We start from the raw sequence: 19,286 nt of genomic DNA, 5'->3' as shown, positions 1-19,286 counted from the left end.
CACAATGCCTTCCAAATGGAGTCAAGCGAAAAGGGAAGAATCTTGGGGGTTCCTGCTGTTGTGGAAAATGTGTGTTGGCCTAAAACCAGCTTCTGGTGGGACTTTTCAGACTAAGCAATAGAAGTGTGGGGAAGAAAGTGGTACCGGTCAAACACTATCACTGGTGCTGCAGGGATGCAGAAGTATGAGGTTCTCTAATGAGTGGGCTGCAGTCTGGAAAACTCTGTTGTCTGGATTTTATGAGGTTCTGAAGAAAAGGCTCAAGACAAGCAAGTCAGTTCAGTATTCGCAATTTCCCCAGTTTGTTTTTTTTTATCAATGCTAACCAATGGCGCTCAGCAGGTTTGGTTTCCATGGACACCTTATTTCAAGGCTTTTCACCAGTGTCACAATAAAAATAACAAAGAAAACAACAATATATGAGGTGACATGGGCCATCGGGTTGTGGCAGAGGGAACACTGCCTGGGGGTAGGTAGAATCACGTGATCCAATTCCCCAGTTCCCAGCAAAGTACAGAATAGGTATGTGGGGGAGCATCTTTACCTAAGCTCCTACAGCTTGATATCTCTTTGCAGAGGTGAGATACTGGGAAAGGATAGAGAGTAACACCCAGTCACACTTATACATTCCCCAAGCAGAACAGAGGCTTTGTGAAGGAGGGCTTCTCAAAGCCCAGTCTCCTTGCAGAAGAGTCATTGGAAAGGGAAGGCCTCTCACAACCAGATTTCCCCATCACCACCACACCACAGAAAAGTCGTTGGAGAAGATGTCTGCTATCGCCAAGTTCTACTCGCTGCTGGAGACAGATGGTGACAGGGACGATGTGGGTAGAAATATCTCATTTTATTTCCACTGAAGTGGAGAACTGAAGACAGGGTCTTCAGTTAGAGATGAAAGGTTCCCTGTTACACTATCAAATCCCTGAGCCATTCAGACCTTACTAATAACGTTGGATACTTTAAGATACTAATTGGTCCTATTTTCAGGGATGGTTTCTTCCCAGACCAGGTACCTGACGTCCGGCAGCAGTGCTCTGAGCCTTCAGTTACTCTTGAACTCAGTAATAAATAACCTGTCTGCATCTCAACCTTCCAACTTTCCATACCTGTGAAACATGGGCACATACTATCTTGTTTCTGATTTGTCAGGGCAGACCAGCAGAGACCAAGCCAGAGGTGGAGAAGTCAGCATCCCTATCTGTGGCTCAGCTGGCAGGAAAGTTCAAGGAGCAAGCAGCCAGCGTTTCTGGAAAGGAGGTAAGGAACAATTCAGCCACAGATGTGGAAAATGGGTAGAGTTACCATACGTCCGGATTTTCCCGGACATGTCCGGTTTTTTGGTCCTCAAATCCCCATCTGGGGGGAATTGCCAAAAAGCCGAACATGTCCGGGAAAATACTCCCAGCTTTGTTTTGCCGGCATCCCTGCCCCAGTCCCCTGCTTACCTTAGAGCAGCTCCGGCAGGCTGCGAGCTGCAGGCGGATTCTCCCGCCGCGGCGGCGGCTGTGGCTGCGGCTGCTCCCCCCAGACACCTCAGCTTTGTGCAGCTGAAGAGCCGAGCTGCCCGAGTGCTACTGGCTTCATGGTTTGCCGGACTGCCCCCAGACCTCTAGACCCTGCACCTCTAGCCGGGCACTTCCCCAGCGCAGCCGGAGCCCGGGAGGGGAAGCACCCGGCCGGGGGCACAGGGTCTGGAGGTCTGGGGGCTGCCCGGCAAACCGTAAAGCCGGTAGCGCTCGGGCAGGTGTTTCGCGTGGCTGGGAGGGAGGAGGAGGGGGAATGCGGGGTGCTCAGGGGAAGGGGCAGAGTTGGGGCGGGGACTTTAAGGAAGGGGTGGAGTTGGGAAGGTGCGGGGCCAGGGCCCCGTGGAGTGTCCTCTTTTTTTAACGTTTAAATATGGTAACCCTAGAAATTGGAGACTCATCCCTGGCCAATGAAGGTGGGGAGACTGGGTGATCCAAACATTAAAATAATGGCTTGATTTTTGGATAGCAACTTTTATCCCGAATGATCCCATAGTGCTTCACAAACTGTAGTATAACACACAACAATCTCATGTACAGTATACTCTATACATTCCTAAGTTACATGTAGACATTCTTGCATACCTATTCCAGCTGCCCACTAAAAGAAGTTTGTTGTTAGCCAGTGGCAGGATGTTTGTGCTTTGGGGACACTGAAAAGCCTGCTAAGACATCCATGAGTTCCCCAGTGGTAGTTGGCATCAAAGCAAGGTGCACATGTACGGCTCAGCACTGGGCCTTTTTGGCTACTGATTAATTAGAAAGCACCCAACTAGCTTTCCTTAATCAAATGTTTGATATTTATGAAACAGAAATGAGACTCCAAATAGTGAGCGGCTGAACAGCAAACTGAGCAGCTTAGAAGCCAGCATGCATCGCACTAGCAGCTCTCCAGCAATAATAATAATGATCATTAATAATAGTGATAGTTCCTTAGCAATCTTCTGTAAAGCTCTGAATCAGCTGTCCAGGGCTCAGAAATAGTGAACAAAGTTTTGTCCCTCTTTATTTGATCCTAAGCACTTCTATCCAGTGTGATGGGGCAAGGCCAGATGGCTACAGTAAAGTAGTGAGGAACAGGTATGTTAGCCCCAGGCTAAACAAATACCTGGTACCATGGTAACCACAATCAAGACACCTGGGGCCAATTAAGATCCTTCTAGAAGGCAGTGGAGATAGCTAGGTTGATTGGGACACCTGAAGCCAATCAAGGGCTGTCTGGAACTAGTTAAAAGCCTCCCAGTTAGTCAGTGAGGTGTGGGTGTCAGGAGTTAGCTGTGGGAGGAACGAAGTAGTACAAATCTATATCAGGTGCAAGGAAGGAGGCCCTGAGGTAATGGTGAAGGAGATATTGAGTGGGGGGCTGCTGTGGGGAAGTGGCCCAGGGAATTGTACATGTCTATTTCCAAAAAGTCAGCTACCATAGCTGCTAATTTTAGGGTCCCTGGGCTGGAGCCTGGAGTAGAGGGTGGGCCTGGGATCCCCCCTCCCCTCCCCTTCCCTCCCTGATTAATTACTGAAACTGGGAGACAACAGAGACTGTGTGAGGGAGGGTTGCTTCTCCTCACCTCCCTTGTTGGCTTATGATGAAAATGGCTCAGTAAGCTGTGACCCTTGTTTCTAGAGAGAGAAGGGCTATGTGGAGGGTCACAGTGAGCCTCTGAGGCTAGCAAAAATCCGCCAGGAAATGCAGGACCTATGGAGTCAAGGACAGAGCTTTGTCACAGCACAGCAGACACATACACTCCAATTTAGCCCATGTGTATACACACTGAGACCTAATTAACCCAGTAACTGCTGGATAAAAACAAACAAAACTATTATATGCAAGGCATGCATCTCACAAACGTCTCCAGTGAGGACCAGCACATACTGCTATCAGGATTCCCCTTCTCCCCTAAAAGCAAGAAGTTGACATTCAGTGGGATTTAAACAAATGAAGATAGTCTTCTGTTTGGCTGCAGATAGTTGATACAGCTATCACAAAGATTATGCAGTTTTAATTTCGTTTACATGGGCTACAGTATGACTGAACTCAGGAGAAATAAATAGGACCCATTAGAGTTCAAGCAATGGTTTATTGATGGGTTAGACAGCATGGATTGGCACTGCAGGAAAACTGGTGCAGTCTTGCAGGTTGTTGGAATATCACATTGGACAGGACTCATGTCCTGCTAGGAGCTGGATTGACTCAATGTAATTGAGGACACTGGACATTTGACTAGCCCCAATGTGCTGTCATTTATCACCAGAAAGCATCTCAATCAGAGCAGCCTTGTCTTTCCTTCCTCTTCTACAAGGCATAGGGCAGATTAAGGTAGAATAACTGAATCCTTGTGATCCAGGCCTGCTTCACTGAGGCCTAGATGCACCAGTGAGTCAGTGAGAAACAGAGTCTGCTGGGAAGCAGGAAGGAAAAACCTCTCTTGGTAAGGGAGACTGGAAGAGAAGTCTAGGAAACCTGGTTAGGGGTGGTAGAAAGAACTTAAGCAGCAAAGGTTACCCAAAACTGTGATGAGTCAAGGCCCCAAATGGATTTAATCCAATGAGGAGGCAGGGAAAGTCAAAGGACTCATGGCCGCTGATCCACTTTCTGTGACACAGAGAGTCCCCTACTACCATCACAAACACACATGTTAAAAACAAAAATCATTTCAGTGTATCACAGTCCTGGGGGGTGATATAATAATCATGGTTGCCCGACCTCACTATATCTGTGGTCATCCTGATGTCAGCATGGTGATCTATGTCCTGCGAACTTAGCATATATAGGACATTAATGGATGCCCACGAAATGTCACTGCCTCGCAATGTGGTATCATAATGTTGTGATATGATGATGTTTCAATAGAATAGGATGATACTGCATGCCAGGATTGTGATGTGTCAGGACGATATTAAGTTGTTATGGGAGGACACAGTCACAGCTTGATTACATTGCTTCACGCAATTATATTGCATCGCAATTTGCTGACACAACATCACCAGTTAACAGTGTAAACCTCATAAAGCCATGGTGCCTGACTTTGTCACTCCAGACAAACTCTCTAAAGTGGCCAACTCTTCAAAGACGAAGTTGCCACAATCTGATGTTTGTAACTTCCCAGATCCCTGGACATTAAGTGGGTACAAATTATGACAAAAGTCACCAAATATTGCACCACAGAGCACATTGGTAACTTGCCAGAAGGTCACGGAAATTGGCATAAAATAGAGGAAATTTCAGCTGCTCTCATCTCCGACATAGAGACACATGCAATTCAAATCAAGTTGGAGCTTTCCATGCTGGTGTAAGTATAGGTTTCAGGTTACTTGCATGGGCATAACTGTGCAAATGAGATGATAGATTTTTGGAGAGATTGCGCTGACGTCTGTGCTAACCCTCTCCTCATGCCCGGAGTAAGCTAGATCTTCCCAGGAGCCTGTGCAGGTTCAGACTGAGAGGAGTGTTTGTGCAGTTGATAAAAAAGTGCTGTCCCTTCTCTCTGGACAAACCTGCTTCCTAAGTTTCAGAGTAGCAGCCGTGTTAGTCTGTATCCGCAAAAAGAAGAACAGGAGGACTTGTGGCACCTTAGAGACTAACAAATTTATTAGAGCATAAGCTTTCGTGGACTACAGCCCACTTCTTCGGATGCATATAGAATGGAACATATATTGAGGAGATATATATACACACATACAGAGAGCATAAACAGGTGGGAGTTGTCTTACCACCTCTGAGAGGCCAATTAATTAAGAGAAAACAAACTTTTGAAGTGATAATCAAGCTAGCTCAGTACAGACAGTTAGATAACAAGTGTGAGAATACTTACAAGGGGAGATAGATTCAATGTTTGTAATGGCTCAGCCATTCCCAGTCCTTATTTAAACCGGAGTTGATTGTGTCTAGTTTGCATATCAATTCTAGCTCAGCAGTTTCTCGTTGGAGTCTGTTTTTGAAGTTTTTCTGTTGTAATATAGCCACCCGCAGGTCTGTCACTGAATGACCAGACAGGTTAAAGTGTTCTCCCACTGGTTTTTGAGTATTTTGATTCCTGATGTCAGATTTGTGTCCATTAATTCTTTTGCGTAGAGACTGTCCGGTTTGGCCAATGTACATGGCAGAGGGGCATTGCTGGCACATGATGGCATATATCACATTGGTAGATGTGCAGGTGAACGAGCCCCTGATGGTATGGCTGATGTGATTAGGTCCTATGATGATGTCACTGGAATAGATATGTGGACAGAGTTGGCATCGGGGTTTGTTAGAAGGATAGGTTCCTGGGTTAGTGGTTTTGTTCAGTGATGTGTGGTTGCTGGTGAGTATTTGCTTTAGGTTCGGGGGTTGTCTGTAAGCGAGGACAGGTCTGTCTCCCAAGATCTGTGAGAGTAAAGGATCATCTTTCAGGATAGGTTGTAGATCTCTGATGATGCGCTGGAGAGGTTTTAGTTGGGGGCTGAAGGTGACAGCTAGTGGTGTTCTGTTATTTTCTTTGTTGGGCCTGTCTTGTAGGAGGTGACTTCTGGGTACTCGTCTGGCTCTGTCAATCTGTTTTTTCACTTCAGCAGGTGGGTATTGTAGTTTTAAGAATGCTTGATAGAGATCTTGTAGGTGCTTGTCTCTATCCGAGGGATTGGAGCAAATGCGGTTATATCTTAGAGCTTGGCTGTAGACAATGGATCGTGTGGTGTGTCCTGGATGGAAGCTGGAGGCATGTAGGTAAGTGTAGCGGTCAGTAGGTTTCCGATATAGGGTGGTATTTATGTGACCATCGCTTATTAGCACAGTAGTGTCCAGGAAATGCTTCCTAAGTCACTTGTTAAACATTGCAACTTGGGCCCTGTGGTCTCTGTGAGCTGCATCTCCCTTTGAAAGATTAGCGAGGCTGTGGGCTGTGTTCAGAACTCTAAGCTGCCCTTCAGCCCCTGGTACCACACCTAGGATAGTGAGCTCAGTGAATGAATGAAGCAGGAAGTTGAGGCCCCTTCAAAAGATGAAAGCTTAGTGATTACCAGAAACAGGAAAGAAAACAGAAAAATTACAAGCCATTCTACTGTGGGGTTTCCAATGGGATACTTGTTAGAGCATCTCTAAGTGTCAGGATGGCCGAGCGGTCTAAGGTGCCACATTCAAGGCTCTCTTTCCCACAATCAGCTGTTGTGGTCTCCCTGTGCAGGTGTGGATTCAAATCCCCCTCCTCACACAACCTTTATTCTCAGCAAGTTTGCAGATGACACTAAACTGGGAGGAGTGGTAAATAGACTGGAGGGTAGGGATAGGATACAGAGGTACCTAGACAAATTAGGGGATTGGGCCAAAAAAAATCTGATGAGGTTCAACAAGGAAAAGTGCAGAGTCTTGCATTTAGGATGGAAGAATCTCATGCACTGCTACAGACAAGGGACCGAGTGGCTAGGCAGCAGTTCTGCAGAAAAGGACCTAGGGGTTACAGTGGACAAGAAGCTGGATATGAGTCAACAGTGTGCCTTGTTGCCAAGATGGCTAACGGCATTTTGGGCTGTATAAGTAGGAGCGTTGCCAGGAGATCGAGAGATGTGATCATTCCCCTCTATTCGGCATTGGTGAGGCCTTATCTGGAGTACTGTGTCCAGTTTTGGGCCCCATACTACAAGAAGGATGTGGAAAAATTGGAAGGAGTCCAGCAGAGGGCAACAAAAATGATTAGGGGGCTGGAGCACATGACTTATGAGGAGAGGCTGAGAGAACTGGGATTATTTAGTCTGCAGAAGAGAAGAATGAGGGGGGATTTGATAGCTGCTTTCAACTACCTGGAAGGGGGTTCCAAAGAGGTTGGATCTAGACTGTTCTCAGTGGTACCAGATGACAGAACAAGGAGTAACGGTCTCAAGTTGCAGTGGGGGAGGTTTAGGTTGGACATTAGGAAAAACTTTTTCACTAGGAGGGTGGTGAAGCACTGGAATAGGTTACCTAGGGAGGTGGTGGAATTTCCTTAGAGGTTTTTAAGGTCAGGCTTGACAAATCCCTGGCTGGGATGATTTAGTTGGGGATTGGTCCTGCTTTGAGCAGGGGATTGGACTAGATGACCTCCTGAGGTCCCTTCCAACCCTGATATTCTATGTGGCTGCTCTTGGAGACATCTCCCCCCCCCCCCCGCTTTCTCTTGGGCCTTTTGCAGACACACAACACTAGAGGATGCCTTCTGGTGCTTGAGTGTAACCTCCTTGCTCTTCCTTTGTCACTCAAATGGCTGTCTTTATCTTCAGGTACCAGCCAATAAACCAACCCGGAGGAAACCACCTTGCTCCCTTCCCCTACACACCCAAAAGGTGGAGCTGGGCCACAATGGGGAGACGGTGAGTACCAATGCAATAAGGAAAGACCTTCCTTTTTGCTGGGTCTTATTCTCTCTGATTCCTAAAAGGCATGTGAATGTGGGTTTACCAGAGGGACCACCAATAGTGAAACATAAACCATAAGCTCTAAAGCAGAGAACACTTCCCCTATCCATCCACAGCAATACCCGACACATACTCTGCTCCTTGCTGTCTCCTTACTGTTGTAGACACACGTACATGTTCCAGTTCTGCTTGTGAGTTTCTCCCTCTGTGGCACCACATCTCCGTAGGATCCGCCTGATTCTCCCATACCAGCTCCATCCTCACATCTTAAGCTCTTTAGGGAAGGGACTGTCATACGTTGTTTATACACCAAAATGTAGTCCAACCTGGTTGTGGCCTTTAGGCACTACTGCAACATAAATATTAAGTAATCATTTGCTCTTGGAGTCTTCCCTCCTTCTAGATTCACAGTTTGAAAGGGTGAATGAGTGTGTAATTCTTCCAGGGCCAAACATTTCTCTTCAGATACGCTAGAGGAATAGTTCATAAAACACTTTACAAACATTAAAGCCTTGCAACCCTCTGTGAGGAAGGTCAGTTTTATCTCCATTTTACTGATGAGGAAACTGCACCACAGAGAGGTTAAATATCTTGCCCAATGCCATGCAGTGGCACAGCCAAGACTAGCACCCTGAAGTACTGACCTTAGTCTTCTGGGACTAACCATTACACAATCCCTAATATGGATATACTAATCAGAAAGGACAGAATCCGATTTTCTCTCAAAAGAGGGCACTGTTTGAGTGGTGGGAGGGGAAAGGGAGTGTAAAAGTTACTAGTGACCCCCCCTTAACAGAGCAGCCTTTATGTCAACCAGCGGCCATTAGGGGGAAGCAAACACTTCAAGTACACAGTAGCCTAAACTTTTCAACTGTTTTCCCTTCAAGGCCTTAAGGTAGTTGGAGCTGGTCCCAAGCCAGTTTTCATAGGGTTACCATACGTCCGGATTTTCCCGGACATGTCCGGCTTTTGGGGGCTCAAATCCCCGTCCGGGGGGAAATCCCCAAAAGCCGGGCATGTCCGGGAAAATCAGGAGGGAGGGCTCGGTGGTGCTCGGCCGGGGCCTCTTTGGCTGGGGTCGGCGGTGCGGGGCCGGTGCAGGGCCGGGCCGGGGTCGCGGGGCCGGGGGCATGGTGCCGGGCCGGGAGCCGGGCCGGGGTCCAGGAGCCGGGCCCGCGGTGCCGGGCCCGCGGAGCCGGGCCGGGGTCGCGGGGCCAGGAACCGGGGGGCCGGGCCCGCGGGGCCGGGAGCCGGGCTGGGGTCGCGGGGCCGGGCCCGCGGGGCCGGGAGCCGGGAGCCGGGCCGGGGTTGCGGGGCCGGGAGCCGGGGTCGCCGGGCTGGGGGCCGGGAGCCGGGGTCACGGGGCCGGGAGCCGGGGGGTGCGCCGGGCCGCCGGGGGGTGCGCCGGGCCGCCGGCAGTGCTGGGCGGGCCGGGGGCGGTCGGCCGGGGCCGGCACCCCAGGGCCCGAGCCGACCCAGGCTGGAGCCGCCGGGGGGCCAGCCTGGGCCGCGCCTCCTCCCCCCACACTCCCCCTTACCTGCTTCAGGCTTCCCGCGAATCAAATGTTCGCGGGAAGCAGGGGAGGGGGCGGAGACTTTGGGGAGGGGGCGGAGTTGGGGCGGGGGCGGGGCTGGGGCCCCGTGGAGTGTCCTCCTTTTGGAGGCACAAAATATGGTAACCCTAGTTTTCACTGACCAGATAGCAAAAGCACGGGTCTGACCACCACCAATCAAGTGGTAACACTGCAAGGACCTTTGTCTAAATGTGTATAAAAAATCTGTAAAATGTGTATAAAACAAAGTTTTTGTACCAAGGTGCAAAGCTCTCCTTTTTTCTGCAAAATAAAGCTACTCTTCCTTATTCCTGTCTGGCTGTTATTGGCTCTCAGCTAGGTAAACCCGATATTTCGGTAACAGGAGGATAATGTAGAGGGCTTGGCTACCTTCTTTTGATAATCTTTCTCAGAGTGGAATGATATTACTCTGTACAGTGCTCTCCGCTTCCTCAGTCCTGTGTGATCTAATTCCTCTTTATCATAGACTTAATGGCTGGACAGCAGATGAGGTGGGAGTAGTGGGAAAGGGAAGAACAGACTCCTTTGTAAAGATCCCTCCATAGGCTTCAGTGACACATTCTTCACTTTCCTTCCTCTTCTTCCATCTCTCACTTCCCAGGACCAATCTGGACTGGTTCAGGCTTCAGAACTTTTCCTTTCTTCATCTAGTTTATTTTGGTCTTTTTCTGTTTATTTACAGAAGCCGTCTCCAAATGCTTGTCCCCTTCCCAGGGTCAAGGTGAAAAGCTCTCCCCTGATTGAAAAACTGCAGGTAGGTGCTGGATGCTGTCAACACGGCTGTTGTATCTCTCAGGGAATTAAATTGATTAGCCTTTAACAAGGCTCCTATATTTGTATCCCTGAGGATATGTCTACACAGCAGCTGGGAAGGTACCAGGATGGGTAGAAAGACAAGTACTAGCTCTGCTTGAGCTAGAAAGCTAAAAATAGCAGTGTGGCCACAGTGACACAGGCTGCGGCTTGAGCTAGCCACCCGAGTATGCACCCAGGGGGTTGGGTGGGATTGTATTTGGGCAGCTACCCCAAGCCACCTCCCATGCCAGCGTGACCATGCTGCTATTTTTAGTACACTAGGTCAAGCAGAGCAAGCGCATCTGTCTACCCGAAACATCCTCCCAGCTGAAGTGTAGACATACCCTAAACGCTTCTCACTTTTCTTTTATATTAAATATAATGATCATTTGAAGGGCCTGAGAGTGCCCACAGCTGCAAACTTCAGGTGCTATCTGGGCAAATACAGAATGATTTAAAGTTCCTTGTTATTATTGACTGCTCTGTTCACAGCCTCTGCTGTGCAAAACTATGGGAGACATATTCGCTTGGCTGGGACACTGGAAAATCCCTAATACTTCAGATGATACAAGATTGGTTCTGAGATCCAGCTGTTCGGGAAGGGCAATTGTCCATCCAGAACATCTCCACATGGGATTGTTTGTTGACAATATCACCAGGAGAAACACAAAACCAGGAGCTATCTCTCTTGTCAGTTGAGAGGCTATCATGTGTGTTAAGGGCAAGGGCTCCCCCATGTGGTCCACTTCATCTCTGACGGGGAATTTGGGTGGCAGGTAGAATAACACCAAAAATCATGATATTAAATCCGAGGGGAGGTTTATTATAATGATGATTTTTTTTTGCAGGCCAATCTGGCATTTGCTCCAGCTGCCCTGGTGCCAGGAACATCTCCAAAAAGCCCAGGTCTGAAAGTCATACCATCTCCCTTTAGCACTCCCCCTTCAACTCCCAGCAGCCCCGGCATCCAGTCCCGTTCCAGTGAATCGGATGAGACACCAGTCAGTTTTGATCAACCACCAGAGGGCACTCACCTGAAGTTTTATAACAAGGTACAGTGTCTTCCAGGACTTCTCCAACACAGGAAGCCAAAGCCAGTTTAGAGTGGAACTGCAACAGTAGGTCTTACCTTCCAATTCAGTCTTCACAGAGTGTGTTTGCAGCCAAACGAGGAGATCGCTGCATCAGTTTTGAAATTCTCTCTCACTGTGATCCACTGGACTCCCTCTTTTGCCTGCCTGCAAATAGATTTCCATAGTCCCTCAGATTCCAGCAGGTGATGAAGTGGCATGACTCACCTGCTTCAACTCAACATGAGCTGGACTGATCACAGCTTTTCAGACAACATCATGTCAAAATTAATGACCAACACTTAGTAGTGCAGTGGGTTAGTGTATTAATACTGCAGCTTGCAAGTCAAATAAACCTTGAAATTCTGCAGTGTGTTCCATGCCCACTCCTTTAATACGGAGGCATAGCCCATGAAGGGCCAATCATTCAACACTTAATGTGTCTGAGCAGGACAGGCTGCATTGAATACTGGGAACTGTAGTCTCTGTAAACCACAACTCTGTATTAAAGAAGAAGGCAGCTGGTTAACTTCTCCAGTTTATGCAATTTATGTGCAGTTCTTAGTTTGCAGGCTAGCTGCCAATACAGCCTTCAACTGGGAGAAGTTGGAAGGCCCAAGACATACCAGAATAGCAGGGGCTTCTGCAGATTAGGACTCAGATGAATTGGCGACAACGGGGAGAGAATCTGGACTGCTCGATTTCACCATTGGTCCTCAGATTACTGAGATGTGAAACTCCTTTATCCTTTCCCATCACCCCAGTGCCCAAAATAAAATGGCAGAGGTTTCCAAAGTAATTCCTCGTTCATAAGTAACTATATATCGAGTCTTGTGTCCTTGTAGTCAAACTTAATGTTTTCAGATTTGATCATGTAAATTGGAGAGAGAGCCACAGTTTAAATTGGGGTAATGATCTCTCATTACTTATTCAGAGAGGCAAAGTGTCAATGAGAAGGAGAACCGGTGTCTTGAGTCACCAGCTGAGCATCCAAGTCATTCACCCTAGCTTTCTGGGCTGACGCTGCACACTGGTGTGGTTTATTTAAATTCTTCAATCTCAACTTTACCTGTTCTCAGGTGCGGACACGGGGGTCACTGAAGCGCAGACCCCCCTCCAGGAAATTCCGAAAGTCTCAGTCCGACTCCGGAGATGGTGAAGATTTAAGGGCAACTGGATCATCTCAAGAAAATGGGGCCAAGGAAGAGGATGGTGATGAGGTATTCATGCCTAAGAGTCAGAAAGAGGAGTTGCAGTCACCTGTGTATGGAACAGGCAGTAAACTGATGCAGAAACGGATAGGATCCAATGAAAAGCCACCCTCAGGGAGAGGGTCCAGCAGCACAGAAAACAAAGAGGAGAGAGAAAAAGAAACAGAGGCAGCGAAACCATGCAAGAGCAGCACAGGAGATAAGGAGAAGCCCTGCGCAAGCACTCCAGGGGAGGAAGAGAGGAAGTCATCCCAGAGCACCCCAGAGGAGAAGCCATGCCCAAGTACCATGGGAGATAAGGATAAGAAGCTGTGCCAGAACACCCCAGGGGATAAGGAAGGGAGCACCCTGGGGGAAAGGGAGGATGGCAGTGCCTCTGAACAGGAAAAAAGGAACAAAGAAAATAAAGAGGTGATGAAGGAAGAAAACAGTGAGGGCAAAGACATACAGGAAACATCAGACACCCAGGAAAAGTCCCTGGAGACGGGGATGCCGCAGCCGGCAGCAGACACAGGAACTGCCAGTGAGCATCATAGTGTAATGCCAATGCAAGAACCGGGCACAGTGTAAGTGTGAAGCAGAGGTGAGATAGGCCACCATGGTAATTGTTCATGAAATACCAGAGGCTCTCACAAGTGTTTTGCCTTAAAAATAAAAAGGCATTTCCCTCTGGTGCTTGTTAAATCCCAGTACAAATCAACTTCAATATCAGAGCATCTAATACAGACAATTAAAAGGCTTGGCTCCCCAGGCTGGCATGACAGTGAAAGGGATGTAGGTGAAAGAAGAGAAAGAAATGCTGACCCTTGACACTTTGCTCAGGTGCCCAGTATTTTGAAAGTACATGTGGCAAAAAGCATTTTTCACCCTGAGACCATTAGATTAAACTGTCTGATTAAAAGGGACATTTCCAAACCTCTTGTTAGGACTGTCAGCCCTAATTGTGGTGCACACATACCAATTTCGTGGTCACCCACTGAACCACACAAACTAGTTCCTTCTAATTCAGAAAACACAGGCCTCTACCACTTGAGGTAAAGGAGAATTTCCACTAGCTATATTAGGACTTACACTCATTGTACCTGGCCTTTAACCATCGGTGGCCAACATAATCCCACACACCTAACCAGGTCTCCATTCCACCCAACAGGGCAGTGGTGCCACCTGCACACTAGCTATTACAGAGCAGAGTTATATTGATGAAAAGTCACCCCAGCAACATGGGACCCTCTGCATTCCCCCTTAGGTTTCCACCTGTCCTGTTTTTTTACTGAACTATCTGAGTTTGGAGGGCTCAAATCTGTGTCTTAAAGGGCATGTTGTAGGGAGAAAAGATCCAAAATGAATTTGAATAGGAAAGTTAAAAACTGAAAAAAAATGATTCCCTGTTTTCAATCCAAGTACTGACCCAGCTTAGCTGGTGAGAACAGAGGAAATCAATCGGAGTGGTCTGGCTGCAGCTGTCCTTCAAATTTATAGCAGGAAAACCATAACCCAATTATAAAAGATGGCCAAAAAGACACCCAGATTCCAGACTTTCCTAGAGACTCCTATCAATGTAAAATTGTAACATATGTTTATTTTTATAACTTTCCTTTCTCTCTTCTATCATTCTTTCTCTCTCAAAAGGATGAACCCAATCAGGACACAGGAGACTTTAATGTGAAGAGAAGCCAAACAGTCCAATTAAGGTGCAGCTACTGGAGGACTCTCCCTTGCAAAAGATCAGCAGAATATTAATAACATCAAAGATGTTCACTACTCTTACCCATGACATTCTATAGCAGTGGGAAGGAGAGACTGGAATTAAGACCTCTTTTTTTCTTTTTTTTTTTGCTGCAGGGTTCAAAATGGATGTACTGGCTGACTCTTCTTGGGGTATATTGAGCAACTTCATGGCCATGTCTGGAGACCTGATGCACAGTAGCTTGGGCGTGACAATCACCACCGTTTTTGGGCCCAATGTTCACCATTACAGCGAAGTTCCAAATTTTGTTTGCTCCCCCGTGTTGGACTTTGATGCAATTTATCAGTTTTGGACATATATAAGTTGTGCCTTTTTAAATAGCTTCCTTTGAAATATTTTCAGTTTTCAAATGCAAGTAAATGAAGTTTTTAGAAGTAGGGGAAAATAATTTTCTCTCTAAATATATATATGCTTTATGGCAGACAATGTGAATCCTAAATCTGGAGAAGATCATTTTTAAATGGTTTATACGGCATCTTTGATGAATATCTACTTGGACTAGTGTTGGGCTGGCAAATATGTATTTGAAACACGTACAAGCTAAAGATTATTTTTCTGTAGGATTTTTTTGTGTGTGTTTTTTTTCGTGTTGGTGAGAAGTAGCAACTGAAGTACCATATCCACAGAACACTTACAGCATCTGAAGTAATACTGCAAGCTTTCCTCACACTACTCCACCACTGTATTCAACTGTTACTTGGAAGGATCAAGTGTAAGTCAGTGGTCATGACGTCTTTGGACTCTACTGAGACTACCAACAAGTGGCCAGTTAGAACCACTTTTAATTTTTTGTGATATAGACACTTGTTTACTGCAAACTGGACTGAAATAACCTATTCATTTCATGTAAGCCAGTGAACAACCTGTGTATGATTGAGTTTCACTTACTATGGCGGTGTTGGGCAACCTGCGGCCCACAGGCCACACGTGGCCCGTTAGGGTAATCCACTGGTGGGCTGCCAGACTGTTTGTTTACATTTGCACAGCCACCCACAGCTCCCAGTGGCCATGGCTCACCTATGGCCTAGGCTGAATTCAAATTGGTGAACTACCATCCCATGAAAAATTTATTTTAAAGAGCCAGGTTCTCTCCTTAGAGTGGGGGTTCTCAGACTGGGGGTTGTGACCCCCTCAGAGGGTCGGGAGGTTATTACAAGGGGGTCATGAGCTGTCAGCCATGTGCAGGGTTGACAGCCGAAGCCCTGCCAGCCCAACTCCATCCCCAACCCCGCTCCAGCATTTAAAAGAGTGTTAAATATAAAATCATGTGTTTTTTTTAATTTATAAGGAGGGTCCCACTTAGAGGCTTGCTGTGTGAAGGGGGTCACCAATACAAAAAGTTTGAAAACCACTGCCTTAGAGCATTTAGAGGGAGTGTTTGAAAGGACTGGGTAACAGGAGAAGTACTCAGATACTATGGTGATGAGACCATATAAGTGCTTGGAGCTGGCATTTAGGGTTCTGTTAGAACTTTCAAACGACTAGCTGGCTCAGAGGACTAGTTGTGGATGGGCTATGGAGCCATTCGCGTCCAGATTGCATTAGCTATTGCTTAGTCAACATTAAATGAGTTTGGGGGAGTATCACAATCCTATTCCTGATGGACAGGTGTCCACATCACTAAAACCACCAACACATTCTCTGACACCCGACAACATTCCCGACCCGACAGTATCATTGAAGAGGCCAAAGACTGAAAGGGCCATGGAGACTGAACTCCCTTTCATCTTTGAAGCAGTTGCCCCAGGACAGGGGTTAGACACACTGGCAAGGCAGAGAGTGATGGACCCTGGTTCTGCTGCTGCCTGTGCTGCACCTGCTCTGTGGATGGAGATCTGTGAGGCAGAGGGTCATTCTGTTCTGTGTTTGTACAGAGCCTAGCACAATGGGGTCCTAAATCCATGATTGGGGGTCCTAGGCACTACAGCTATACAAATAAATAATATCCTATGTGTCACCTTTTACCTGTACTAAATTCACAAAAAGACAAATGGATTTATGTTCTAGTTAATGTCTCCTGCCTTCCATCCTCCCAGATGAAAGCACTAAGATATTGTTCATTCAAAACCAGTGAAAAGTGACTGGTGTTGCCATTTGTACCTAGAAGAGGTTTCTCAGCATATGCAACCCCCACACCCTCTCTGAGCCATGTCAGCAAGTGTCATCTTTGAAATACATTTTAATCTGTTTGCTTGAGCTTGTATCCCAGGCCAGGCTGCAGTCATCACTGTAACATTTTTTTTCTCAGCTGATGTATCTGGACGTGTGTGATTGTGCATTTCTGTATATATGAGTGTGCATGTTTAGAGAATGTGTGTGCTGGCCTAGGGGGTGGAATTTGTCCTCCCTCACCTTGAAAATATAATGGGAAAACAGAGGAAATAAAATAGTGGAGTTGAAAAGAAAACTAACTGTGTGTTTCTTCCTGGGGAGCTGCAGAAGCCCAAACCAGGATGAGTAGAGCTGGTGGCAGCAGACAGAATGAGGGCGGGATTACGACTAGGGGATAGTGTAGTGTTAAACCATCAAGTTTGAAATTTGTGGACTCCCTGGAGCCAGGTCCCAGTACTGATATCTCTGACTCAACTATTCATCCCCTTAAAGTTCACTATGTGAAGGTCTTCAGGATGAGACCTTAAAAACACAAATCCTATCTGTGTAGCCATTAAAGATTCCATGGTAAGAACAGAGGTTTTCCTTCAGACAAAATTGCCCCTCCACACACACAAGGGTGTAGCATACATTACATAGGTATGACGTCACTCTCTGCTTCCATGTGGCAGACACTACTTAAAGGGGCTCTTCTTCTGTTGTCTGTCTATAGGTCTATTGTTAGTCTATGGTAACAGACAGAGTCCTAGAAGGAGAGATGGGAAGCTGTTCAGTATTGGCTTGAGGGAGTGTAGCCTTGCTGAGTGGGTGAAGAGAATTTACTCCATGGAGGACATCTTAGATCGGGGTGGGCAAACTTTTTGGCCTGAGGGCCCTGGGGTCAGGGTCAGGGTGTGGGATGTGGGAGGGGGTGAGGGCTCCGGCTGCGGGTGTGGGTTCTGGGGAGGGGCCAGAAATGAGGAGTTCAGGGTGTGGGAGGGGGCTCCGGAAAGAGGGTTGGGATGCGGGGTGTATGTGAGGGCTCCGACTGGGGGTGCAGGCTCAGGGGTGAGGCTGGGCATGAGAGGGTTGGGGGGCAAAAGGATGCTTCGGAGGGCGGGAGAGAGATCAACGCTGCAGCAGGGGGTTGGGGCACAGGAGAAGGTCGGGGTGCAGGCTCCGGGAGGCGCTTACCTCAAGCAACTCCCAGAAGCAGCAGCATGTTCACCCTCCAGCTCCTACGCGGAGGTGCGGCCAGGCGGCTCTGTGCGCTGCCCCGTCCGCAGGCGCCACCCCTGCAGCTCCCATTAGCCATGGTTCCCAGCAAGCCCCCGACCCTGCTCCCCGGCGGGAGCTTGAGGGCCGGATTAAAAGGTCTCCCTAGCTAATGGGAGCTGCAAAGCCAGCGCTTGGGGCGGGGGGAGCGTCCGGAGCCCCCTGGCTGCCCCTACGCATAGGAGCCGGAGAGGGCACATGCCACTGCTTCCGGGAACCACGTAGAGCCACGCCACGTGTAGAGTGGGGCAAACCCGCGACCCTGTTCCCTGGCAGGAGCTCGAGGGCTGGATTAAAAGGTCTGACAGGCTGGACGCAGCCCACGGGCCATAGTTTGCTGACCCATCTTAGATCAAATTGGGGCTCTGTGTGTGAGGAGGAGGTGAAGAAAAGATATGTGTTAAAACAGGCAATCTCCCCGTCTTTTCTGGATGAGCTGAGCAGGGCTGAGCTGCAGACCTCCACATACCTGTGTGGAGCTGCTGGAGGATATAAATAATAATTACTAGTTACACACAACCTACATTAAAAACTATTTTATATAAAAGCACAAGGGGCCCTAGACCATGCATTCAGACCAAGGGTGGCCACAGTAGCATCTCAAATTCTCTGGATAGAAGAGTACAGGATCAGATCCTAAAACTCTTAGTAATTGGACAGGAAAACACTGTAAGTAAGGAAATTCTGTTATTATTTATATAGCACCTTTGGCATGCCTGATGCTTTATAGATAAGTAGTGTAACAATACAAGTTTCCTGTCCAGAAGAACTTTAAATTTAGAGAAACAAAACACAACAGAGAGGGGAAAGGAATGCAACATAAAAGCTAAGAGTTTGGGCAGTTGTGTTCAGCTGAGGTCTTGTTAGTTCTGTGGTTGTCTTCCGGTTTTACTTGTTTAAACTGAAATAGGAGCCAGATGAAAGGCCCAGGAGGTGAGGAAGGAGGGTAGCTATTGGCGGAAGAGTGATTTTTGGAAGGGCATTGGCAGCAGTAATAACACGTTGTTCTTACACAGTGCTTCTATCAGCAGATTGCCATGCACTTCATAATCTTTTAACATATTATCCCTGTTTCACACAAGGGAAACTGGAGCACAGAGGGAGGCTAAGTGAACAATCTAGGTCACATAGAAAGTCTGTGATGGAGCAGGGGCTTCAACCCAGGTCCCCCAAGTCCCTAGGTCACTTGGTAAGTGCACAGGCAGCAGGGCCACGTGAAGGCGAGGGGGGAGAGTGGATGGAGTTAGCAGCCCTGTAGCACAAAAAGGGGTGAAGTGGGAGGCCAGGAAGTAAACAGGGCTTGGAAATGAGGCGCAGCGTGGCTCTGATGTGGAGGTAGAGGAGGCTCTTCGGGGTGGGCGGGGATCACACCCCTGATGCTCCTCCAGGGCCCCCTTCCACCGCACCGCGCAGGCCCGCGTCCTGGAGGCAGGGGCGGCCTGACACGTTCAGAGGCGCCTGGGCGGCTCATTGAGCCTGGCCACGCCCCAGCCCGGGGAGCCCCGCTCACGAGCCCGGCCCGAGAGCGCCGCGCAGCCACCAGCGCTCAGCGGGCCCCGCCCCCGGGGCTCTGCCTGCCTGCCGCACAGTCAGGGCGGGAGGGGGCAGCTGTTCAGGGAAAGGGGGTGTGTGGAAGG

The 19,286-nt window shown here is 48.1% G+C and overlaps 1 protein-coding gene across 4 annotated transcripts in view; it reads left to right on the top strand.

The window, feature by feature from the left end:
- RCSD1 (RCSD domain containing 1) overlaps positions 1-16,690 on the top strand; it is a 50,949-nt gene extending 34,259 nt beyond the window's left edge. For 2 of the 4 annotated variants that reach the window (XM_008166331.4, XM_065574919.1), the window contains exons 2-8: positions 1,150-1,257; positions 7,752-7,841; positions 10,143-10,214; positions 11,104-11,307; positions 12,405-13,102; positions 14,166-14,227; positions 14,379-16,690. In XM_008166331.4, the coding sequence (XP_008164553.2) occupies positions 1,150-1,257; positions 7,752-7,841; positions 10,143-10,214; positions 11,104-11,307; positions 12,405-13,102; positions 14,166-14,202 (1,209 nt within the window). In that variant the 3' untranslated portion in view covers positions 14,203-14,227; positions 14,379-16,690. The remainder of the gene's footprint in view (positions 1-1,149; positions 1,258-7,751; positions 7,842-10,142; positions 10,215-11,103; positions 11,308-12,404; positions 13,103-14,165; positions 14,228-14,378) is intronic. The other 2 variants (XM_005283685.5, XM_065574926.1) reach the window with 1 other exon arrangement.
- Positions 16,691-19,286: the final 2,596 nt, after the last annotated feature.

The sequence above is a fragment of the Chrysemys picta genome, chromosome 1, assembly GCF_011386835.1.
Source record: "Chrysemys picta bellii isolate R12L10 chromosome 1, ASM1138683v2, whole genome shotgun sequence".
Classification (NCBI taxonomy): Eukaryota; Metazoa; Chordata; order Testudines; family Emydidae; genus Chrysemys; species Chrysemys picta.
The sequence above is the reverse complement of the archived record's forward strand: the minus strand, read 5'-3'. Positions and strand labels throughout refer to the sequence as shown.